Source organism: Rhinolophus sinicus, linkage group LG07 (assembly GCF_036562045.2).
Source record: "Rhinolophus sinicus isolate RSC01 linkage group LG07, ASM3656204v1, whole genome shotgun sequence".
NCBI classification, from domain to species: domain Eukaryota; kingdom Metazoa; phylum Chordata; class Mammalia; order Chiroptera; family Rhinolophidae; genus Rhinolophus; species Rhinolophus sinicus.
Window position 1 is genome coordinate 100,435,117 of NC_133757.1, and position 27,050 is coordinate 100,462,166.

At 34.5% G+C, this 27,050-nt stretch overlaps 1 protein-coding gene and 1 pseudogene across 15 annotated transcripts in view; both read right to left on the bottom strand.

The window, feature by feature from the left end:
* Positions 1-27,050, bottom strand: part of RAPGEF2 (Rap guanine nucleotide exchange factor 2) — a 214,642-nt gene that overhangs the window by 46,682 nt on the left and 140,910 nt on the right. For all 15 annotated transcript variants that reach the window (XM_019733145.2, XM_019733141.2, XM_074338381.1 and 12 more), the window contains one exon: positions 478-609. In XM_019733145.2, the coding sequence (XP_019588704.2) occupies positions 478-609 (132 nt within the window). The remainder of the gene's footprint in view (positions 1-477; positions 610-27,050) is intronic.
* On the bottom strand, positions 23,544-26,188 carry LOC141572727 (oligosaccharyltransferase complex subunit OSTC-like; annotated as a pseudogene).

A 27,050-nucleotide genomic window follows, 5' to 3' on the forward strand; every position in this document is an offset into this window, starting at 1 on the left:
TTAAATATGTAACATGTATAGGTAATTTAAAAAAATGCAAGAAAGACAATTCAATGATCCAATCTTAACATCTCTTCCTTTTGTCATACTCAAGACTTTAACAAGAAAAAATTACTATAAAAGCTTAATTCTGCAGTTTTCCTTACAGTGTTAGTCAAAAAAGAGTCATAGACCTAATACATCTATAGTCAAATTAACAAAATATTGATAAAGTCAAGAGAACTATTTCCATTGTAACCACTCTATTTAATCATTCTGGTAACTGTTAACAGCAGAGACAAACACAATTAGATAGTACTTCCTACAACAAACATGCAACACACTACGTCTGCGTGAAGTATAAACATTAATATTTTATGTTCAAAGATGTACATATAATATACACACATATATTTACTTTATAGATTCTATCAATAATCATAAAACTCCTTGGAATACATGCAAATGAAGCAAAGGACAAGAAAAACCTCTTCTTACCTGGTAGATATCAGAAAGACTGCTGCTCCCAGAATCACTAGTGATACTACATCCTGAATGGCTAGAAGACACGTGGGTCACCTGTGGGTGGAGACTATCAGTAAGGTGTAGTTTTGTGAAATCTGCAGGAAGCTATGGAAGGAGCAAGAAAAACTAGGATTACTATTTGAATCAAGAACTCCAAGAAGACATTTAAAAGTTATATTATGCTCTACATCATTTAGCCAAAACTATAATCATTTTTTTAAATTCAGAAATTACTAAATATTGCCCTATTTACCAAAAATCACGAAACGAATTTTTAAAGTTTATGAGCATTCAATGAACCTCAAATAATACTAAATTCAATGCTTAAATAGGTGGGTGTGGTGGTTAAGATTAACTTGGGTAAGCGTTTAATTCAATGAGCTAACATTTTCAAATTACACACCAATGAGAAAATTAATCTACCATTATTTGTTAGCTATCACAAAGCAATTTTGTGACAAGAAACACCTAAATAAGAAAATAGATTTGAGGTTTTTATGTGCCCAAGTGATGTTTAAAGATTATTTTTTTAAAGAACGAGTGTCTTAGAATCAATGAAGTAACTATGCTAGGCTCTGTGGAGAAACAAAGGAAAGAATGCTCTCAAGAACTTAGAAGTGAGAAACTTATTGACAACACTTACCTACCTATACACATACACATAAATATTATTTTTCTACTTGTCCATGCTGAAATCCTAAATAAATATAGACTCTATTGAACAGACTCACTAAGTCTCCCTCACGTGCTTCCGCCACTCCCCCACATGGCCAAGAAAATGCATTGAAAATGGAAACAATCATACATTTGCCCACTCAACAAGTATTTACTGAGTCCTTTTACTATGTACTAGTCAGTGAATAAGACATTAAGAAAATACTGCACTTAACAATCTTGCACTCTTATAAGTCATTACCCATTCTTTTGCATTAAAAAAGACGCTATCTATAATATCATGTCTATTATAATATTGGCCAATAGTACACACGACATTACAAAATATATGCTAATTGACATCATACAATACGGATATCATTCTCTTTCCTATCTGCATATTGGTCCTTTTTAGCTGTTGAATAATAATAACTATAGACTGACTGTTAAAATAAAACTTAAATAAAAGTAACCTTAGTAACCTTTCCCTTTTCCCTTTGACCTCATCCCTTCTCCCCCTCCAAAAATAAGACACCATTCCAAAAATTAGAATAAGCCTCTGAAGGGAGGTGATTCAGGTTTATGACAATGACCAAAGGGTTTTGAAATATCAAAGTACCAAACAAAGAGGCAAAATGTATTTACATCCCACAATCATTCAGACATAGCTTAATAAATAGATTATGATATTTAGTAATATTTAATATAGTCCATACAGAAATATTTTTTTAACTTCATGGGAGACAGGTATCAAAGGAAAGATTTAAACATGAATTTATTAGGGGGCATATGATGAGGTGCCAAATAAATGGATAAAAACACATATGTTGGAGGGGTTCAGAGAAGTGAGATGTTTATTCGAATGTGCAAAATCATTACAAACATGATGTATCCCACCAAGAGTGTTTTTTAAAATAATCATCGAAGATGTGAAATATTTAGGAGACTAATAATTTATAGGATAGGTAAATACCTCTAAATTAAGAATTTATATGTTTTATTCACAATGTGGGATAGTGAAATATTTGCAGGATTTCTTCAGGAACATTTGAAGACAGAAGATGCATTAATGATTATGATTTTACATGTAGTTCAGTGATAAATAGCAGATATTAAAATAATATGAGCCATGATAAATAGCCTCCATCACCCTATCTACATTCCCATGTAATTCAGTCACTTAACACAGAAGGCAACTGGGAAAACATTACTCAATGGTTCAGAGATTTTAAAAGGCATCAATCGATACGTGTAATTACAGAACAACAAACTGATTTCTATTGATTATCTTTTATAGACATGACTCAGGTTGATATGTGTCATACAGTATGATTTTTACAAATTAAGTTATAAATATGTCAAATGAAGATATAACTATCTAATGAATTGTTACTCACTAAACAATTATTTATTCAAGTCTCATAGGACTCTCTTGTCTTCAGTATCCATCAGCTGGTCATCTTTCCTGGCTAAGAATTTAATTCACTGTGTGGAAAGCAATAGGGGCTCTAAGAGCTCTAAATCTAATAGAAGAGACATGGATTCAGCCTTTACGTGGACCACACTCTATTAATCTATGTTTCCTTGCAGCCACAAATACCAGAATTACGTGGTGATGTTAAGCTAAGAACCATAACAACTGTCTAAAGAGAAAAGAAGAAATACGTTCACTCTTAAGAATTCAATTCTATTTTATAAATATCTATTGAGTATCTGCACTATCAGAACTCAGGAACAGGGAATATCAATATCAAGGTGAATAAAACATTCCCAATTCCAAATCTAACTTCTATTACCCAAAAAGTCATTGAAATAGGTGCTACGCACAAGGGAAAAACAAATCATAGTTTTACAAACACGGATTTTCATCTCCCCAACATCCTCTATGTTCTTTGCAGAAGAGCATGAAATAAAGTTCTATTGGAATAGATGCCATGTTTAAGAAAGCTTAAAATTTTCCTTCATCAATTGGGATAACATTACCGTGATTAGATTTTATTGAGAGGCCACGTCAACCAAGGTTATGGAATGGGAGACAGTATGGAAGTTGTTCCCACAAAGAAAAAGAGTGTGAAATGAACTGATTTGGCCCTAGTAGAACAGAGACTGAGCCATGCCTCAGAGAAATGGGTCATTAAGAGGCAAATGAACTATATAGGGATTGGAAGCCAGGGGACAAACAGTGGCACAGGCACCCACATTTAAACCTGAGGGCAACAGGGGAACATAGAATCCCTAGGGAGACAGTAACTCATGGTATGAGGAAAATACACAAAAAAGGGGCACAGCATGCCAAAAACAAGGAGATTCACTTACTCCAAACTTTTTAAATTTTAGAATATTTAAATTACTATCAGTATGCTATCAAATTTCAGATTACAACAGGGCTGCGAATTATCTTTTGACGCTGGACACCATTTATAACAAAAATTCTGTTCAAAAAATATTTTTTTGAAATTGGTACTATATATAGCAATTACCTAAATACAATTAAATAATAATTAAAGGGGAAATTAACAGTTTATTCATTTTGATCTTGAACACCAATATTTCACAGCAAAAGAAATCACTTATATTTTTCTTATCATTTACACATTTTTTATTTTAATATTCGATTATATGAATGTTACTTCTCAGATTTTTCCTGATAAAGCAACCTATATTCCTAAAAATACAGCACTTGTGAATCATAATTATAATAAACTACAGTTAGACAAATAACTGAATCACAGTTTAACCATAAACACTACTAACTACATAACAAACAATAAGGGTAATATTTAAATCAGATTCTTAAATGCATAAAGTAGGCATAAACTTAAAATCAATCATAATTTTGTTAAATCTAGGTATTAATTGCATGATGTTTTGTTTTTTTTTGGAGAAACAGGGATGCTACAACAATTAGCTTTAAACATGAAGTACTACACAAAAGACTTAAGTCTCATATATAAACAGGCATTTGATAATCTTTTATTTATTAGTTAATCTAATGATTGGCATTTATAAAGTTACTAGCTAATAAATGAACTCTATTTTGAACATAAATGCAATGAGAGTGAATGCCTTGAAGTTTCTGACACTGAGTGAATACTTTGTTGAACTGGTAAAATTCCTCAAAGTGGTGATAATGTAATAGAGACTAGGGTGGCTACCCTTCTTCCCCACAAAAGACTTCGTTATGTTCATGTTTTCAAGCTCTATGAGGAAGAGTCAGTATATTACTGGACATGTAATGGAAATGTAATAGTTTCATGTTTCACAATGCATAACTATCATAGTGCTGAGAAATGCAATAAAGAAAACAAACAAAAAAAAACCACAAAAAATGCTGCCACCATCAGTTGAAATTTATTTAACTGAAAATTTCCCCAATTTATCTTTTAATCACTTTATTTCAATAAATAGTTACAACAGAACACACAAGGTTTGGGGTGATTGTTGGAATCTATCCAACCGTTCCTGGCAGTTTATTTTGATTCACACTACCTTAAGGTAAATTAAATATCATGCTTTGTGACTAAAAACTAAGAATTTACCCAAATTAATACTGTTTTCTCCATACCATCACTGGAGTTAAGTGAGTAATCTTTATGCTCACTTTATAAAGCTCTGCAAGAAAAAGTTGGTGTATTACAGGACACATTTCCTATTTTTCTCTGAGGTGTTAGTGAAAATACAGTCTCTTATATTTTCCATTCATTCATCATTTATTGAAACTTGTGTTGTGAGGAATAAATGAATGACTGAGCCTAAAGCACTTAGAGTAGGGCCTGACACACAGAATCTCTATAGAAGTGTTAACTATAAATTATCACATGCCAGACTCTGTGACACGGGTCCTTTCCAGCTCTAGAATTGCTGTAGCTGGAATCTACTCGTAAGACTGGATACCAGAGAGTGACTGAGTTACTCCCAGAAAGGGCTTTAGTGGCCAAAGTCATCCATAACTATTCCCTTACCCACTTTAGAACTCAAGTTGTGTTTTAAAAGAAAATTACTATTTCCTTTCTCTCTGCGTGTACACATACACATACACACATATACCGTTTTAATTTTACTATTGATCTTTGCAGATACTACTAGTTCCAGCTGTGACACTCTGAGCTGTTTCTACCTAAAGTTTGAAAAGGCAGGAATATTATTTTATTATTTAGTATCTCATTTTAAAGACCACTTTATAATATGGTCAACTTTTATTTCTTTAAGTCATATTTCTTTAAGAACACCAGAAAAATATAAACATTTGGAGTCCTAAATATTATGCATCAGAATTCATGTTTCCCTTATGCCCCTTTAGAATATGCTTTAGATCCAATACTCGTCCTTGAGTACTTCATCCATCAGTATTCCACAAAGCAAAGAGAAAGATTTTTGCACAGTATACAATTTCTTTTGTTCATAAATACATATGAAGGCAAGAAACAGTTTTCCCAAAAGTGTTTTGAGGTAATTTAATAAACTATAAATCTAATAATATTTCTCATTAAAATTCATGTAGACATTTTTAAATGTTGCCATGACTAAGCTTTACAGGAATGGTTCCACAAAAGTTTGCTTTACACACGTATCTACTAGAGAAATCTGCCAAAAACTAACAATTTGTGAGAATTTAACATTCCCCCAGCTTTCTACCAGGTTCATTTTAGACATACATGGAGTTATCTTCAGGTCAACTTCCTCCTTAGTCAAGCAAACTTGAGCAAGTTAATTAATTTCTTAGTACTTTAGTTTCTTCTGCAAAATGAATGTAACATAATATAATGATTAAAAGAAATAATCGTGCGACCTGCAGAATCTACCTTACAGATGCCTCTCTCTTCTTTTTCATTCCTTCTGTCATTTTTCCAGGCAAGGTCCTCTATCATTTTAGGTCATATATTTTTCAAATTCAATGAAAAAGAAACTAACTTAATTTTGACACTATCATACCTAATACTACAAATATAGCAGTTCATTTATATATACCTCCCCGCAAAAGTTTATATTTTACATTTTAAATAAATCATACATTCATATGGAGGGGCTCACTGCTTAGAATACTACACTACATTTTGCAAAGTAATAGCCGCATTGTCATGCTATGCTTATAGTGCAATCACTCTCTCTTGTAAACTTCTAAATTTCCATAGCTAAGAATTCTCTCAAAATGATAGTCTGTGCTTCTGTGTGTGCAGTCTTACATTTGACTGCAAAAACCTCCAAAACAGTCATGTATTTGGCCCAGACACATGCTGCCAACTAGGTGTGGTTTAACAACAAAACTTTATTCTTGCCACCCTGGGCACACTGCTTCTAAGGACAGTCTGAAGAGAAACACCACTGTGCAGGGGAGCAAGTACAAATGTGGTTATGCTTTCTTTCAAAAATTCCTTGCTACTTCTTAACATTAAAATAATGTTTTACAGAGATCTGTAACAGAGAGAACTTGATATTGATAGAGACTATATAGATGAATGAATATTACACATGGCTTTCTGCCCAAATATAAAATTTTGTGTGTTAGAATTAGCCACTGAAATGTGGCAGTGACCGAGCCTTCTCCCCAGGGCAGAAGGGTCACCCTCATTTTTTTCAGAATCAGTAACACATAAATAAAGCATAAGCTTCATTGGCTATATATAGTTGGGCAAATTATCATCTATTTAAAAATTCCTACATTTTTGAATTAGGGAAATATGAATACAAATGCAATTAGGTACCTAAGACGCCTGTTGAGGAAAATGAACAATCAAAACCAGTAAATTGACTGAAAGGCTGCCAGTCATCTGATTGATGTTTTCAAGCAAAAACTTTTAGAAAAACCTTCTATTGGATGTTGAAAGAAAGCACTGAATAAAAGGAAACCCACATGACCTTCACTGCAAAAGACAAAAGTGGAATCCTTCAGTTTGATGAGAAAGTGTATGATCTGATTTAAACACCATATATTCCAAAATGTAAGGCTATGCCCCATTTTTCTCAAAGAGAAGGCAATAAGATCACCTGTATATGAGTAACTATGTGCCAGGCCCTATTCTAAGCACTTGGAGACATATTAGCTCCTTTAATTCTTACAATAATCTTATGAAGTAGGTATTATTATGAACATTTTGGATAGGAGGAAACTAAGACACAGAAAAGTTAAGTGATTTGCACCAAGACCATATAGTGAAAAAGTGGCGGAGACAGATTCCACTCCTACAGGTCTGGCTCTGAAGCACACACACGTGAGCATTAATCTGTAATGTATTTATTAATTTATTAGGTGACTTAAAAACTCATGGATATTGATGAAATGGTCAAACGGTTGCTTATGTCAATTTATTAATATAGTTGCTTATAACATTTCAAAATCATATAAAAATATTAATTTAAATTATAATTCACTGTTTTGAATTATATGTGATATTGTACTACATTAGTAAAGTTGATTTTTCACTTGTCTTGCAGGTTCTTTACATACAAAATCATTTACTACTTACTTTATAAATTAATCTTTAAAAAGTTATGGTGATATCCTGTACTTGAAATTTTGAGACCACATATCCAGGTCTCAAAATCATTATTAAATCTGTGCAAACCATAAAAGTTCTTTAACCTCTTTATACCAGTTTCACCAGATGACCCAATAAACATTCCAAGCTATCATTGCTTGAGGTCATTTCTGCTTTGTGTTGCTTAATGAAGAGTACTTTCTTGCGTGTGTGTATTTTTTTTAAAGGTAGAATACATTGAGAGAACCTCAAAATATAAAGGATGGAATCAACTCCTTTTCTGCTAGTTAATTTTGGCAGAAACAAAACCTTGCCTGATATATAATTTCTCTAACATTTGACAAGCAGAAAAAAAATTATGCACACATATATACAGTTAGTTATAATATAAGCTAACCAACTAATTTTATCACCTTAAAGAAGACAGCTGGCATAGTGAGAGATGTTCTATAATTAGTATCAGACCATTGAAAGTTTGTCATCTGAAAGATAGTTGTATTTTTTCAAAATGAAAATGTTTATTTGGGACTTAAAAGAAAACAAATTGTATAATTTTCCACAGAAATACTGAGGTAGTTTGTTAATTTTCATGTACATATGGCCAAATGCAATGTCCTATTGCCTGTTAAGAAACACAGTTTTATGATGTTTTTCAAATGACAGCCATTCCACCTTACCCTAAACACATACACAACATATAATCCCCTTTTCCTTTTTCAATTTATTTGCAACCATCAGTAACCACTGATCTGAAAAGCACACATTTCTCCAAGGGATTCCAAATAATTTCTAGATCATTCAGTCCAAGAAATTTTTAATAAAATACATGGTAACTGTTGGCACTGAGTCAGGTAATTTAAAAATTCTCTTCTGGGGATGAAGAAAGATATTCCACGCAAACAGAAATAAAAAGAAAGTTGGGGTAGCAATACTTAGACAAAATAGGCTTTAAAACAAAGACTGCAACAAGAGACAAGAGTATGACGTAATGATAAAGGGATCAATCCAACAAGAAGATATGATTAACACTTGTAAACATCTATGTATAAACATATATGGGCTACATTCTAACCCAATCTCTGCACTCGTCTTCTCTTATTTAAACAGTACACATCTTAAAGAAACTTCACACTAACATAACCATAGCTGCATTTTCTAATGCAAAAACCAACCCAATAAATGTATATTTTAGCAAGATTTGTGATTATCTATATAGTAATACAAATAATCTTCTACAGCTAATAAAAATTGAGTTCTCCGTCTCTTGTTTTCCAAGACCAAGTATGATTGGTGCTATGGATGTAGCAATCCCTGGAGGGGGAGGGCAGTTGCTGGTATACCAGAAGACAGCTTCTATGACCCACTAGACAACAACTTTGATGAGCTCCAAAGGGACTGTGCTTAGTTATCCCAGCCGTACAAATGCTCAAGGGAATATGGAGTTACGGAAATAAGTGTTTAAAACTCAAGGAAAAATGATTGCTATGGGATCTATGGAGGACCCTAAACTGCCTTCTTTTTGAACAAAAATAAACAGTTGGTTTGGGAGAAAGCCTCACACAGAATTAAAAACATTAATCCACAAGTAAATTTTAACTCTAAAAATTATAAAAGCTACCTGACATCCAAATACAAATGTACTTAGGTGTCTATACAATAAAATACCATAAAATGGCCAAGACTGGCTAACTATTAACCAATGTCTTCTTCCAGGGAACACAGCTGGACTACGTTTCCCAACTTCCCTTACAGTTACATATGTGCCAATATGATTAAGTCTTTGGAGTATGAACACACAGAAGTGATGTATGCCATTTCTACACCTTATAAAAATCTTCCACAAGACCCACCATTATCTTTCTCCTTGCATCAAGAGAGTCTCTGTATGAAGACAACAGAAGCTTTGCATTAAAAGTTAGACAACTGAGCCACAAAGTGGAGGGGCCTGGATCCCTGAATCACTGCTCAGAAGGGAACTGTCCACTAAAAAGTGATCAAGAGTTCTTGCTTTGGATTTTCTGCAAAAGAGAAATAAACTTCTATTATGTTTGAACAATTATGTGCAGTTTTGTTTGGCTTGGTACAACAGCTAGTGCTATCTTAATTCATACAAATATTATAATAATTTTTGTGACCTATTTGTGAAATATCTTCCACAATGAAATTCTGAATTCCTTAGGGAGAAGTAGGGAGGGCTCTGATAACATCCTGACCTCATGGTATTGCATGCAATTTGAATACAAGAAGCATTAGAGCTCCTTTGCTTATTCAGTTAGACACATTTATTGAAAACCTACTTAATGCCAGTATGCCAGGCACTACTCCAGGTTTTCTAAATATAGCGGTAAGATAAACTCCCTGCTCTCACGGATGTTACAACTTGTGAGTAAGAGACAAATAATAATAAAAGGGTAAGGAAGAAAATTGTCAAATCGTTGTAAGAACTGCATTCAGCAAAGATTAAAAGAGACATATGGTAGAGAGTGACTGGATAGTCAGGGAAGATCTAAGATATGATACTGATATTGAGATGAGAAAATTATTTTCTATACTCCCACTTATTTCCTAAAGGGATAGTTCTAATTACACCATTTTAACTAGATACACACACACAAACACACTCACATCTTATACATATAATACACATTTTATATATAAATATATATTACATTTCATATATTTGTAAAATGTGTTATATTTATATTTATCTTTGTGTAAAATTGAGGTAAGTCTAGTATATCACTAAGCCAAAGGAATATAACTACTAAACATTTTATGAAAAATTCTTGCGCTATTTACACAACTTAAAAACAAAACCAACTAAGTATCATAGTACTGCACAAACAAAAGACCAGTATAAAATACATTTGGAGTTGTTCAGTGCCCTATGAGTTGACAGCACTAATACATACTCAAATTTGAAGACACAAATATTATATGATGGGAATATAAGGCTTCCAAATAATTATTTGTTCTTGAAAAGTACTGCTTAATAGGTTAAATGGAAAATTAAGTCTAGAAGCCACCTAACTTAATCAATTGATTTTGAGTACTCAAAAATTCATTGAATAGACTCATTGCTCGAGAAAAAATACTTCTATTGAAATTCATGCTATTTTGAAAAACGGAAATTAATGAAACTTTATTTCTCTAGGAAGAAGCTTGGATATACTCAAAAATCCGTGATTCTATAGACTTTCTATCCTAGAATTGTGTGTGGTTCTAGGAAAAAGGGGAGGGTACCAAACAAATAATAATATGTCACATAGAGCTAAGTAGTTGGGAAATTAATAAACTAGGATACGGGATATAGATGGTGGACGGTTTCACTGCTATGGTAACATCTGCGTAAAGACCTTAATGGAGTGAATGGCTGAACCCCGCAGATCACACAGGGGAAACAGGCTCTGAGAAGACCAGAGAGAATTAGGATAGAGCTATGCTATGGTGAAATCATATAGGAAAGCTGTGGTCACGATTTGGGGTTTTATTCTGAGTGAGATGGGAAGCCACTGGAGGGTTTTGAGCACTCATAATGAATGCATCATGAATTTAAAACATTTTTCTAAATTTTTAAAATGTGAATATATATTACGTTTTTAAAAAATAAATATTTACGAGTCATTCCACATAACTTAAATAGAAAAAGATGCTTATTATGACGTGTACCAAGAGACTGTCAAACTAACAAGGACATCGTACTTTGTCTTGACGGATGTACCACAGGTAGTGACTCAACTGGGGAGCTGTGTCTATTCGAAGTTATCATTCATGGGCACACTGGCTGCATGACTTATTTACTGAAAATCCCACCCCATTCCTCACATATCTCTCACACACACACACAAGAAACTACCTGGATTTTAAATGACATCTCTGACCCTACCTCTAATGGTTCATTTCTAGATTTCATTAAAACACTACCACAACTTCTACTTTTCTTGTGATGAGTATCACAACTTAGCCACATAATAATCTTCAAATCAAATATAATTATGTGTTAGCCCTCTTAAGTTACTAACAAAAATAATAGGTGTTAATTTTATGTGTGTAGTTTATCAGTTTTTCCTTTTAGTTCAATGATAAAGATATTCATTTTAGCATTTATTTCCAAGGACTTCAATAATAAGACACTTAAAGTAACGTTTACTTATTTTCAAGGGCTTTATGTGTCAGCCCTGGCACACCAGATAACTTCCTCACTTTTGCTCTGTCTGGAGCACACGTGGAAGAACTAACTGAACACTTGCTGTGCATTACTTACTGTCCGGAGCCGTAAGAAAAAATAGACTGCATAAATTGCAAGAGGTCTCATGAATTTTACTTTTTCCTTCATCTTTTCTTTTTTGGGGGGTGGAGGGTTAGACTGGTGAACCTTAGACACTGTATCATCAAACGAATAGTTTGAATTACTAAGACACAGTCAAACACACATTACCTCATAAGGAGACTCCAGGAGACTCCTTCCTAATACCCTCACTTCTGTCAGTGCTCCAGCATGGTTCATGACCTTCTCAGTCATCTGAAAAGATGTATTTACATAATCAATTGAGCCACTCTCTTAGAAAGCACACTCTTCCTCAATTAACACCAACATTTACTACTCTATTACTCTATTAACCTTTTACTTTCCTCAGACATCAACTAGTTTCTCTGAACGTTTCTGTTAAGGGTATATGTGTACGCATATTCGTTTATTATCATAAGTTTAAATCAGGGAAATAGAATTGCATTAATGAAGAGACACTTAGGGAATCTTATGACTGGTTTAATATAATCTGTGGTGTCATATAGTGTGTGTACGTGCGCGTGCATACACACCACACACACACACACATACACACAGAGTAATAACTTGAGTCTTTAGATAAACATTTTAACTTCCATAACCTAGAAGTTGTTCAGTTCATCTTCAGCAAAAACAAGGATTTATAAAATTAACCAAGCTCCCACTATGTGTGAGAACACTTTGATAGGGGATTTGCGACTATTATCCCACTTCATTTGTATACTACTGCACTACCATTGTCTTGCTTCTGCAAGAATCTATTTCCCTTTCAATCTCTTCTCCATGTTGCAGCCAGAGTAAACTTTTATAAGATGATAGAACAGTGCACATCTGATCATGTCAATTCCTTGCAAAAATTCTTTTTAGCGGACTCTCTACCCTCAAGAAAACGTTTACACACTCCTAACCACCGCACCCACTATCTACTCCTTTCGATCTTTTCACACCTCTCTCTGCCCCTCATTCTCTGTACTAGATACATAGAGCTATTCATGGTTATTTAAAATGTCACACTCTGTATCTCTCTCTTGGGTCTTCATTGATCCCTTCTCCTAGAAGAACACTCTCACCCCTGGGATGATGGCTAATTCTCTGAACTCTCCTCCTACAGGTTAGTTCTTGTAAGCTGTTCCTGTGATACCTAGAATGCTTCTTGTCACAGCCTTTTTCATCATTTTTTCCCTTGCTTCAAGCAAAGTCCCTAAAATATAGTCAGTAGTTAATAAATACACAAATCATTGAACTATTAACCTTAGTTTAGAGTTGAGGATAAGTCTGAGAGAAATTGAACAAGGACTGTCTGAGCCCTATGCCCTCTCCTTTCCCAATTCTACAGTCGACCCTTTCTACCAGCAATAGTACAGGTAGGATTGCCAGAATAAAATGAAAAGACAATGAATAGAAGAAAAGGGATAAAAATATACTAAACCTAGGCTAACAGTAACTATAGTGAAGCAATGTATTTAGTTTCGATTTCCTAGAAATCAGGACAAAAAGTTAAGGAAAAAACTTCTGGACTCAAAAATGTTCTATTCCCATCTGTATAGATTCCAACAGAGGAGCCTGGAAGAAGAAGAAGAGTGTTTGACTTCTTCTCAGAATTGTAAGATTCATTCACCTACTTAATTATTTAACAAGTATTTACTGACTTAACTGCAACGAGCCAGGCATTTTTATAGGAGCGAGTTATATGGCAATGATTGGGATTGTCGAAGCCCTGGCTTCCTGGAATTTACAATCTGGAGGCAGGAAGGACATGAAGGTAAAAGGGGAAAGAAGAGATAAGTAGCAATAAACAAATAAAATACTTTTAGGTTCATTAAGTACTCTAACCAATACTAAAATGGGGGAGGTAATGTAATGGACAGTGATAGCTGGGAACGGGGAAGCTATTTTAGACTGGGTGACCTGCGAAGGGTGCTCGGAGAAAATGACATATGATATGAGAGATGAATAAACACAAAGGATACAGCCAAAGACCTGGGGAAGAGCTTTACAGATGGAAGGAATATCAAGGGTAAAGGGCCTAAAGTGGGAAGAATCTAGGAATGCTCAAGAAACAGAAAGTTCAAGGTGACTGGAGGGTACAGAGTGAGACGGGAAGAGTTATACAAATGAAGTCAGAGTAGTAGGAACTAATTCTACTAAAAAGTAGGCTTTTAAATGCAATGGGAAGCTGCTGGGCTTTTTAAGCAGGCAATTAACGATATCCAGTTACTTTTATTTTTTTTAATATCCAGTTACTTTTTATAAGATCATTCTGTCAGAGGCAATAGGGAGGAAGGATGGATTGTAAGGGGTTAGAATGGAAGTGGGAAAACAAGTTAGGATGGAATGAGGTGTGTCATTTAGACTACAACAAACAAACTTCAAAATGGATTTTCAAAACCCAATCTGATACTTAGAGGGGTCTCTGTAATCAACTGCTTAACTTTTTCAAAAGATAAAAATTCTGTCTACATAATGTACCATAAAGGTGATTAGTTATCTGTCACTGATTGCTACAATACTTTAGTAACTTAGTTTTGGCCTCCTGTAAGTTTTGTGGGTGCCTAAGAAAATTCTGAGGAACAAGGGGTCAGATTATAAAAATATATTATTACAGAGTGGTAATTTATTAAATAGCCTAACAAAATGAATACTTATTTTGACCAAGTTCCTAACTATAGATTATTATTAGGTACAGACTATAATATGAAATTATAGAAAGAGTACATGGCTAGGTCCAAGCTGTGTGCTCAAGAAAATCATGTGACTGTCTTGTAGCTCAATTTCCTCACCAGTGTAGAATAGACATAATAAGGTCCATCCTACCCACCTCATAGATAATAACGGTAAGAATGGAGGATAAATGTTCAAGAAAGCTAGTAATAAAAAGCATATGCAAATGCAAGTTTTAACATAAAAAAGTACAATGAGAACCTACAAGGATTTTTAGGAATTCATTTAGCATAATCTCCTCATTTCGCAGTTGTGAGAACTTACACATATGTCTGGAAAGGTGAACTAGCTATGGTACTGCTAAAACTAGAATCCAGATTTCATCTTTAGGTAATAGAAAAAACTTAATTTGAATAATTTCCAAACTTTCTGCAGTGTAAATTGTAGCATTAATCTTTAAAACAAGTACTCTGAAAAAACCAAATATACTAAAAGGGAAACTTGGATTTCACTGGAACTTAACGACATTAGCTTATATCTTTATTTTTAAAACTTTCTATTGCTTCATCTCTCACCCGTTCAATAAATATTTATTAAATAGTTTTGTCATGTTTAATATATCCTAGACATTCCAGGTAGAGTGCTGAATCTAACAAATGAGGACCCTACTCTAGTGAGGCTTACATTTCACTGGGGGGAGACATAATAAATCAGCAGTAAAAGCATGAACAAAAACAAAAACAATAATAAATGCTTGGCAGAGAATTAAACTAATCTGGTGCAACAGAAATGCCTGCGTGGCTACTTTGGACTGGCTAGCCAGGAGACCTTCCTGTACCTGAGGTCTGAGAGTCAAGGAGCCAGATTAAGATCACAGGAGACTGAATTCCAGCAAAAGAAACAACTAGAAGAAAGACTCCATAGCTTAGTTTGTTACATGAACAAAAGGCAGCTGAGGTGGAGTGGATTAAAATAAGAGTAGTACAAAGTGAGGTAAGAAGAACAGGCCTGAGTTAGTGCACGTATAGCTTTGTGGGGAGTGTAGATTTTATTCCACGTGCAATAGAGAGTTACGGAAGAGTTTTAAAAGCACAGAAATGACAAGGTCCTAGTCACATTTTGTAAGACAAGTCAGGCTGCTGTGTGAAGAATGTTGTGGAGAAGGGCACGATTGGAAATAAAGGGAACTCTAGGAATCAACTGGAACAGTCCAAGTGAGTAGATGATGGCAGGCTGGACAAGGGTAAATACAATGGAGATGGGAGAAGAGCAAGAATTCATGATGAGTAGCGTAGAACAAATAAGACTTTCTGAAGAATACGGCATTTTGGGCGACCTGAAGAGAACTTGTAGGTTTTGGGCTTCAAGATCGAAATAGATGGTAATGCCAATGATGGTGAGACAAGAAAAATTGGAGAACCATAAGAATTTGTTGCCTGCCGGGTTGGTTGGTTGGTCAGGTTTTATGTTTTTGGTGATGGTTGGGAGAACATTCAGGAGTTATATGTTAGCCATGTCAAATCTGAGGTGACAACACCCACATCAAGATATTTGGTGGGCAGTTAAATATACAGTCTTGAATTTTATTATAATTAACCAATGAGTGTTTGGTGTGAGGGGCAAACTTTGTAAAACTTTTCACCTGCTCATTAAGTGCTTACATGTTAATATGTACAAAGATAATAATAAATGATGATCAAAATAATTATAAGGAAGAGGATATTTTTAACCACACTGTGATGGTGTCGGGATTCTTGAGATCAATAAACAGATGGGATAACAAGAGATAAAAGGTCTCAAGTTTTCTCTCCTTTTTAAGGTAAGCCCTTAAAAATGTTAGGTACATACAAGACAGAAAGAAAAACAAAAACAACCTAGGCCCACAGAAATGTAAAATAGGAATTCATTTATATTTTACAGTAAAGTTTAAAATAAAGTTGCTTAAACATCTAGAATTTTGCTCATAGACTCTTTTAAAGAATGTGAGAAGTAGGCACTGCCTCCTCCAAACATATAAACCTAATACCAGTTCAGGTAAGATATGAACTTGGTTAGATAGTTGTCATTTGACTTAATGTGTCTTTGGTAAATAAAGTCTGTTCTTCATTGCTTTCAATTTTATAGGATTAAGAAACCACCTGAGATAAAAATCTCCTCCCGTTTACAATCCTGAAGATAAAATTCTCCTTCCTTTTACACATACATCTTAATTCATAGAAGTCACTTAAAGATTAGACTCAAGAAAAACTAAATAGTAACCAAGACACCAATAACAAAACACATCAAGAAAATCAGACATAACCTCTGATTTCTTCTGTGTGTCTTCTTGCCTTGAAAGTCATAGTCTGACATCTGTTATTCTCTGGTGCTGACAAATTAAATACCTTCAGATTAAACTACTTATGTCATATCTTCATATATGACTGAACAAGACCTTATTCTAATGTATTCTCCCAACTGTGGAAAACTAGGGAATAAGAGATGTATTCCAATTATGGAAAACTGGAGAATAAAAATGAAAAGTAATGGAGGTAGAAAATAATCTCTGGTCAATGCAGAGACAGTAAATTAAGACATCTTTAATTCCAAAGTGAATAATGGACTTACAAAGTGAAAGGAGGGGAAAGGTGATAAATTACATAACTGCCAAGATTTATATATTCCATATATCTCAGTTAATGATGGTTCTAATCTATAATATATTTTAAGTGAATGGAACCAAAAAAATCAGATGTAATTAGCTTTAAATCAGGAAAGGGGACGTCAATTCAAATAAACACCTGAGAAGCCAGGCACTATAAATTCCTATGAGGACACTGCTTCACTTATTTCAGTGCAAATGACTGGCTGTGTGTATGTGTGTGTGTGTGTGTGTGTGTGTGAGAGAGAGAGAGGTGGGAAGCAAAGATTAACTACATCCCTAATATTTCCCACTGTATTCTCCCCGAGGTGGTTAGAATTACCAGGTACCTTCGGAAAAATTCTTGAAGTGTTCAATTTCACAATTCCTGAAGGGTTCCTCTGTGTTATGGGTGCAAGAAGAAGCTTGTATATGTCTCCCTTTAAGTCAGTGGTGAGACAAGAAAACACTTGGCCTATGTGGTAGCCTGTTTAGTTAGTTGATATGATTAGTACATCACTGTGTTAGAAGAAGGTATGCGTCTTTCTCAGTTGATTTGGGGAAAACAATTGTGAAAGAACAATGGCTATTCAGGTGGAGGCACTATAGGAGGTAAGGAGCCGCCAAGAAAGCTAGACTGAGAAGCACTTATGCCACTTTTTGGTAAAGAAACTTCAGCCTGAAGTTGGTCACTTTTCTTCAAAAGAACTGTAGATGATTTCACGGAGGAACAGCCTAACATAAAATATGTTACACTTAGCATATAAGAATTTCAGTGCTAACACCTCTTTTGGCACAGATTCTCAATTTTTATTGCATGCAAATTTTGCAAGGAGAGAATGAATTCATGGCTTAAGAATCTGGCAACTGCTTGAATTTCACTGTAAAGAAGCATCATTAAGAAGCTAGGAATCTGAGTCACTTAATATCAGGCTTCAGCTAAATTCTTAAATGGTTACATAACACCACTAATTTTTAAGAACAAGAAAGGGTTTTTTTAAACAAACCTTTAGGATTTCTTCTTTGTTTTTCACGCTACAAAGTGTTTTGTCTCACCCTTACACACACACACACACACACACACACACACACACTACTTATTGCTTTTTTTTTTTTGAAGAAAGATGTCCGTATCTTCAGAGAGATGCCTATCATTAATCTGACTTCAATATCATGTCTGTATTTAGGTTAAGTAACTCATCTCTCTATGATAATGTCCTATGTTTACAAAATAAGGTAAAATATCAGGATTTCCACTGCAATAATTCAAATATGACTAAAATCCCATTCGTTCACATATTATCAAATAACTGAATTAAAAATTAAAAACCAAGCTTTAAATCCTGGATGCTTCACCCATGCAGATATTATAACACATGAGAATGAATAACAAAAGTTTTCACTCAAACTTTGACATTTTGATATGAAGTAGATATTTTGAATTTTAGAAAATGAATGAAGAACAAATGTTTGAAATTGAATTTTAAAATCATTTGAACTTCTATATAAATAGTTTCCCAAAATGAGCTCTAGTAAAATTAGAACAACACATGTATGTTCTATGTTTATTATTAACCAAAGGCACCCTTTTGTGAGAACAAGTGTCACAAACAACTAACATTAATTTGCTTAAGCTGCAAGAGCTTATTTCCCCAGATTTTTAAGAGGTAAAAAGAACCAGATAAACGAAAATATTATTGTAACTTAGTACACAGCACTGTGTTTAGAGCAACAGGAAAGCAAGTAACCATGTCCCTCTTACACGCTCAGCACTGCATTACCTTTCACAAAGCAAAAGGCATTTTTTGACCGATAAAGCAATATGTACAGTTAAAAGCTATAAAGCTCCTACATCCCGGCCTTTAAATTGTTCTACCTAAAAGAAAGCAGCATTTATGAACCCCATGACTATTTTAATTCCCCTGAATCACACTGCAATAGAAAAACACTGTGTAGCATAATGCATAATGGCATATTTAAATGACCCAAAATTCCATGCTTCTATAATCTATATTTAAAGTTGTGAGCAAATAAAGGCATTTCTACCTTGATCATTTCTCTAAGCAAAGGTTAACTAGAAAGGCCAGCCTTAGGAAAAAATAGAATACATACCATGATAGTGTCTTTCGTTAGAAAAGGCAAGAAGAACAGATTTAAATTAAGACTTGGTGTATAAAAGCTGAAAGCATAGAATTTGTATCCACATAATGAACTGATGTCTCCTCTAAAGACGTCAGATTGCTGTTCAGCTAAACTATCTAAAAATACCTCCTTGCAAACACACAGACACACACACACACACACACACACACACACACGAAATGACTACAAAGACAGGTCTTACTAAGCAGCTCTACTTGCATAAAATCACTTAATAAGTGGGGGAAATTTTTAAAGTACTTAGGGAAAATTTAACAGGAATTTCTCATAGCAACTATGATTTTTTATGAGCTATTTTGGAAACCAGTACCAATTTGTAAAAAGTTCTTAATGAAGGATCTTAAAGAAAATCATAACTGACCTAAGATGTCCAACAGAGAATCATGTTCTATGAATTCAAAATTAGGTACAGAAAAATAAATCTCTGAACCATTGTCAATAGCCCATTTAAAAACCAAGAAAAGGGAAGTTTTTCTAGCTGGAAAAGTGGAAATCGAAATCATGGATGCCACAGTGTACCAGGCAATGTGTCACATATGTAATCCTTACAAACAACCTATGAAGCATGCATTGTGTACAGCAGTTTATAGACTAGGAAAAATGAATATTTAAGTAATATGCTTAATGTCACAGGGCTACAAAGAAGATCTAGGATTCCAATCCGCACACAGAGACTCTAGAGCACTATAATCTAACATTGATGACTGACATTTCCATAGGCTTTAGAACTTGCAAAAAGATTCTGAAAGCATTAACTCTTTTTATATTTTCCTTATTTAAACCTCAAGTTTTTAATCTGTAAAACTGGGAGAATCTCACTTCACTCTTAGTGCTGTTTTGATGATTAAAGAAAATTAGATAGATAGATAAATGATAGATACCGTGTAGCCCCCAACATAAGACGTAGCTGGACCATCAGCTCTCATGCATCTTTTGGAGCAAAAATTAATATAAGATCCAGTATTATACTATATTATACCCGGTATTATATTATATTGCATTGTATTGTATTGTATTATATTATATTATACCCAGTCTTATATTAAAATAAGACCAGGTCTTATATTAATTTTTGCTCCAAAAGATGCAACTGATTGTCTGGCTAGGTCTTATTTTCAGGGAAACATGGCAGATAGATAGACTGATAGCACTTAAAATAATTGTAACTATTACTGTAACCACTAATAATGATCAAAAGAACGTTGTGAGGGAGATCAGTATTGTAATCATAATCTCCATCTTGAAGTGAGAAAACAGAAACTTCAAGAAGTTAAATGACTCGCCTAACAGTTGCACAGCTAGTCAACATCAGAACAAGGATTCAAAGCAAGGTCTTTGTACATGAAGTGTTTCATTGTTTACTATACAGAAAACCTAGTTGAAATAGTTCCTTTTATTACTATGGGGAAAGGTTCACAGATGAAATAAAGAAGATTTTGCTTTAAGTAGCCCTATTAGCACGCCTGAAGATGATATGCAATGAACACTGTTAATAAGTGAGTTTCGCTACACCATGACATTTCAGTATGCATTCGGTTTGCTCTCAGGTTCAGGGTAACACTTCAAAGCCACTCATGAACTTGATTACAACCAATGGAAAGCAATATCTTTTACCACAGCACCTGTAGATAACACTTAAAGGAGGAAACAAAATAGAGAAAAGAAGTAATGTATACTCCCACGGCTAACAAAGCCAGTACTTGATACACATGTCTTGACGGATGTTCTCTAATCCTCTCTACTACAACGCCTTGCCAATCATCCTCCTTACAGAGAATGGAGACGGAACCTAGGGCCATTAGCACTGCCAAGAAAAGCCTGTTCTTAATGCAAGGAGGACCATAATCACTGAATTTCAGGTCACTCTGTTGAGACCAGGTTAAAGTATATTTTAATACAGCTTTCTAAAAGGTATAATTATATTCCACAGTCCCAAGAATATGTATTATAACAATGAAAGTTAAAGACACTGTAAGAAAGATGGGCCTCATTATTATTCATTTTCCTGTATTTAAATGGCTAAGACAACGTTGCTAAGTCTGCCGGGCTGAGAAAACTCTTTCATCTGGCTATATGCTAAAATTAGCTCCTTATAAATTAGTTATCTGACTGGAATCAAATTAAGAGAGCAATCATAGCACCCAAACAATAAGTCAAAAACAAGATTCTTTTCTACAGTCAAGTCTAAAAACAGGGTAATGTGAAAGACCTCTGGAGAACCACACAGATGGGAAAGCTCAGATAAACATGGCGACTTTCCCATAGAAGGTTAAATTAACAAGAGAAAACTTTCATGCAAAGGGTTAAAGACTAATTTTTTTTAAAACTTTTATGTGAGTGTGTTTTGCCAGGACCTATCAACTCCAAGTCAAGTAGCTGTTTCGATCCAGTTGTGGAGGGCACAGCTCACAGTGGCCCACGTGGGGATGGAACCGGCAAGCTTGTTGTTAAGAGCACTGAGCTCTAACTAACTGAGCTAACCGGCCACCCTCTAAAGAGTAATTATGCAATACAAAATTGTATTCTTGCAATTCTGGTCGAGCTTAAAAGGCAATAAAATATATTGTTTTTATTTCATTCAAGGTCAAGGTAAAGATGCTCTACATTTTAGGATAGAGATGGCAGTTGCTATATCACACATATGAAATCCCTTTGAAACTTATACTAAAGAAAATCACTTCTGAATGTGGGAGGAGGAATGACCTGTTCTCAGTCTTTCTGATGAGAATTACAATCCACGGGACACACAGAAAACAAGGAATTGGTCCATCCTTGCAACAATGTACTAGGAACAAAATTTAGGGTACTTCATGCAATTTCCAAAAACAGATGTGCATGTGCGCATGTGTGTGCGTGTGAATGTGTGTGTGCGTGTGTGCATGTGTGTGCGTGTGTGTGCATGTGCGTGTGCGTGTGTGTGTGTTTGCATGTAAACGAAAAGACTGCCCCTGGCTCTAACATGCATTAGCTATGTGACTTTGGGAGTTACTTTACCTCTCTCTGTCTTGATTTCTTTATGTGTAAAAAGAGGACAATATACTTATATTGTGAGAATTAAATGAGATAATATCTGACAAGAGTTTAGAATAGTGCCTAGAACATAGGAAGGTAGTGTACAAATCCAAGTTCCTGTTCTGGAGCCCTCCCTCCTCTGACCACTAGGCTATCACTTTTACTAATCCCTTCTATTTAAGTAACTTTCTTCAAAAAGGTTACACCTGGTCAGATTAGTTTTTATTATCAAATGTATAAACTATTTCCTTAAATCAGGTTATTATTATTATTATTATTTTTTGGAAGTTAGTTTATTTGGAAGGAGAAGCATTGGCACAGGAATTGCCGTGGCAGTCTAGGGTTGACAGCTGCCTAAATCGGGTTATTTTTACAGATAGGTTACTAGGAGTAGTTTCCTAGTGAGATCTACCCCCTCCCCCACACTCCCACACACCGCTAAGTTCTAAGAGTTTCTGTGGATACCTAGGTAGTTATTTCATTGTGTTTCAGTTTTCAGTTCCTTTGGGGGTAGGAAAATAGCATCACATAAATTACAGCAGTGCAGTACTGAAACCAATATGGGAGCAGGACATCTTCAACTCTATTCGACCCTGGGCATTTTTAAACCCTGTCTTCTAGTTCTTCAGGATGACTTCGATATGTTGTTTAAAACCTCCCAGATCCATCTCTGAAATGCCCTTATTCTCTACGTCACCTATATCCATCTGGTGAGCCCCACCTGACCCTTGAACATTCCTCTATTAGACCCCACACGTAACAGTGTACCTGTGAGCATGTCTCTCTCCTGCTACTGTTCTGTGAGCAACTCTAAGACAGAGGCACAGTCTCATTCACATTCAAATAACCAAGATCAAATACAAAACACATTTTCCTCAAACAAGGGATTCTGTGCTAAGGAAAACTGGCAAGATTAATAGTGTATCTACTTCCATAAGTATTTGCACACTATTATTATTGTAATATACAAATGTTGTATTAAACACAAAATTACACTACTGTGGCTAATACTACATTTCATTGCTTCTAAGATCCACAATTTCTTTTTTATTTTAACATTTTTGAAATTAGGATCCATCTTACAATCAATGAAAAGAAAATAAGGGATCATTTAAAGTAAGATGAATCAATCAATCGTGTCTTAAATTCAGTGAAAAAAATGGTAGTTTTTAAATTAGGAAATTATTTATTTTTGCTCCTTACACCTTATTGTTCAAGAAACAGTACCATCACACACTGTTAAGGGTAGAGCACCATAGATAAAGCTGAACAGCTGTCCAGAGTTCTCAGCTGATGGGGTCTTGCTTCCTGATTTTTACATTCATTTCTGAAAGTCTGAAATGACATCTTCTCCAAATGTTCAGGGGGTTGTAAAAAAACTAATCACTCTATTCGATAGTATAGTTGTAGAAATGGAGTATATTTTCTTTAAGAAATGAAAAACTGGGAAGAAAATGCCCCTTATCATCATCGGTACGTCCGTGTAGGTCAGCAGGAAAACATACTGTGATAAACTTGTCTCTTTGATATCAAGAAGATATTCTAGCTGAGCTTGAATATGTTTCCCATGTTTTCTATTTGATGCTTATTTCTACTGCTTTTCATTCTATTCCGTATTTCATATCAGAGGATTGGTACAGCCAACAGGAACAAATCCAGTATCCATGGATTTCTTCTCAAAAGGCACTCTAACCCATCAGAGAGCCAGCCCAACAGTTTCACTCTCATGAATACTCTAGCCATGGAAAAAATTCAATAGCACACAGATGAATCCAATGAATAGAAGAAGAAATCTATTGAGTTTTGGAATGCTTGGTGCATGGAATGGGTCTAAGGTTATGAAACCTGAACCTTCCATTGTAAACAGGAAGCTGGATGCGAGTCCTTCCATAATATACTGTCCATGTACTCTGTAGGCAAAGAAAGCCCACGTTCATCAGTCATAGCACCAACACTTGGAGGTTCACCATTGACATCATAAATTATTCCTCCGGTGATGAGGAAGTAAGACACCACCATGAGAGCATACCCCATCACAGCTGAGGGTGTGTGCACCCAGGGCGGCTTCTTCAGCATCAGGTTGGAGCATTCAAGCACCAAGAATGGGACTCGGTACAAAGTCTCCATGTTGGTTGTGTCAGGGCAGCCCTCAGCCTGAAGCCGAACCAACATTTTCATTAAAATCCATATAATCAAAATTTTAAGGAAAATAACCCCAGAGAATTCTTGATCCTTCCCACCTGCTCACATAATAAACTTAGCAGTGAGAAGTGATTCAGTCAGCTATGTCCAGATCAATAGAGATGGTGTGACTTTTAGCTATCCTCAATGAAGACCTAAAATGAAGCCTGTACTTCAGAAATCTATCTTATGAACATTATAATCCCACAGTAGTACCCTGGCCAATCACACTTCTTTTTCACTATATTCTACCATTAATAACTCCCTAATTATTATACGAATCCACAGTATTAGGCCAAAACTCTTTGACCTGACATTCAAAGGCTTCTCTCTCATCAACCTGCATTCCTCCAGCTGCCGCTCCACCTCTCCCCAGCTGATCTACTCACGGTTCCTTGATTTACATGAACACTTTTGATTCAATGCTTTCGCTCATTCTGTTCTGTGAAACTTGCTCCCATTTCCTTTTTCTCTTCACATCTTACTTATCTCCTACCCTTTTTGTGGCACAGTTCAAATCGTATTTCCTTCTTTGTGAACTACTCAAATTACAATTGACATTCCTGCCTATGTATACCTATGTATTTTTTGTCCATACTGTTCACCTAGCATGTAAATATATGCTACTCCAACCAGATGCAATATTTTCAAACCATATTTTGAAATCTCTTTTATAGAAATCTGAATAAAACCCACAAGAAAACATTCATGATATATTGTTTCATTTTTAATTTTCTCTTCTCAGAAGGCAAATAAGCAGAACACATAATTTCAAAACAAAATAAAAGGTAACTTCTCAGATGAAAAAACACAACAGTTACGTAAATAACATTTTGTATTTTTTTTAACCCCCATGTATGGTTCTTTTTTTACAATAATTTGAGAACACTGCTGCATTAGTCAATAGTGTTCTTATGTAAAAATGTACTTTTAATCTGTATGCTTTTAATATCAATATAGATTTACTTCTTTTCTAACTAGCCACAAATTTAATTAAGTACTCAATTTATTTTCATATATTATTCAGCTAACACTGAATCCACTTTTATTAAATAAAAACGACAGTTTATAGTCTCTTCTATTCAAAAATAGAGCTTAAGTAGACTTGCTCTGAGGAAAAAACTGAGACATTTGAGTTTTCCATATCTCTTTTTCTAGTGCAAACTGAACTTTTCATTTAATATCATTACTGTCTGTCAGTTTTTGTGATGACTGTTCGTCAACAGACATTCTTTAAATCTTATTTCTATCAGGTTGTTAATTTTTTTCAGGGGGCAATAAGAAAATAGGATAATGAAGGGTAAAGAAATCTGGGAATAAGCCAAACTAAAAGTTTGAACATAATTAAAAGATTTCAGTGATAAAATATATGACATACGATAAAAAGGCAAGAGGATAAGAATGTTGTCAGAGGTGTTTATATTTTCTTAAGCTAAGCTATTTGAAAGTTCACCTCTTTTTCTTTTGCCATGTTAATAGTGACTTTGCAGAAGATTTGCATCAACTTCAAGAAAAGCACAAAGGTATGACTACTGCAAGCTTTACTAAAATCACGCGTCATTCTTCCTCTCCCACATTTAGGATGGAATTCCACTAGCTGAAGAAGCTCGTAGTAAATAACTTTTGCCTCAAAATGTAAAACATTATATATGTTGTTATACATTAATATATATTATAATATATGGTAAACTTTATTAATATAAAGTAAGCAGCTTATAATAGAAGCTTCATAATAGCTACAATGTGTCTCAAGCCAGTGTTCTTAAATGTATCTTCTACATTTATTTTGGGGAGCAAAATCTAGAACAAATATCATTACCAGATTTTACACTAAGATATAATATAAACAAATTTATACAGTAAAAGGCCATGTACCAGCAGTTTTAGCGAAGTGGTAAAATTATGATTCTTTTTCTGTCCTTGTCTTCATCTGTTTTTCTATTTTTTTGTTCAACGAACATACAATTAAGCATTTTTAAATAATAAATTATGCACAAAACTAGTAACACCGACAAGCCACAGACCAAACTGCCACCTAAATAACTATAACTCAAAACAAAGCAAGCACTGAAAATTAGTTTAACTATTCAAAAGGTATCTCTCCTAAATAAAACAGTCTTAAATTATTTTTATATTTAGGTAAACGTTATCCTTAAAGAAGCCTGTTTTTGACATTCTACTGTTTCTGCAAATGGAATGAATTTCAACGAGAACTAGGAAGTCTCATACATTAATATAACATAAATGTATTATAAAACACATTCATATTTCTAATTGCTATGTAAAGTGAAGAAAATTATACTTTTAATAGGAAACAAATAACTATAAGATTAATTAGCCATAAAGAAAAAGTTAATTTCATCCTTCATATTCTCAATCATTAGAATTCTGGGGTGTAAGTTGCACTCATCACTCAACTTCTGTCAACCTTCCCCCCCTCCCCCAACCAACTACAGGCCCAGTGAGTAAAGAATCCTAAATCCTTATTGACAAC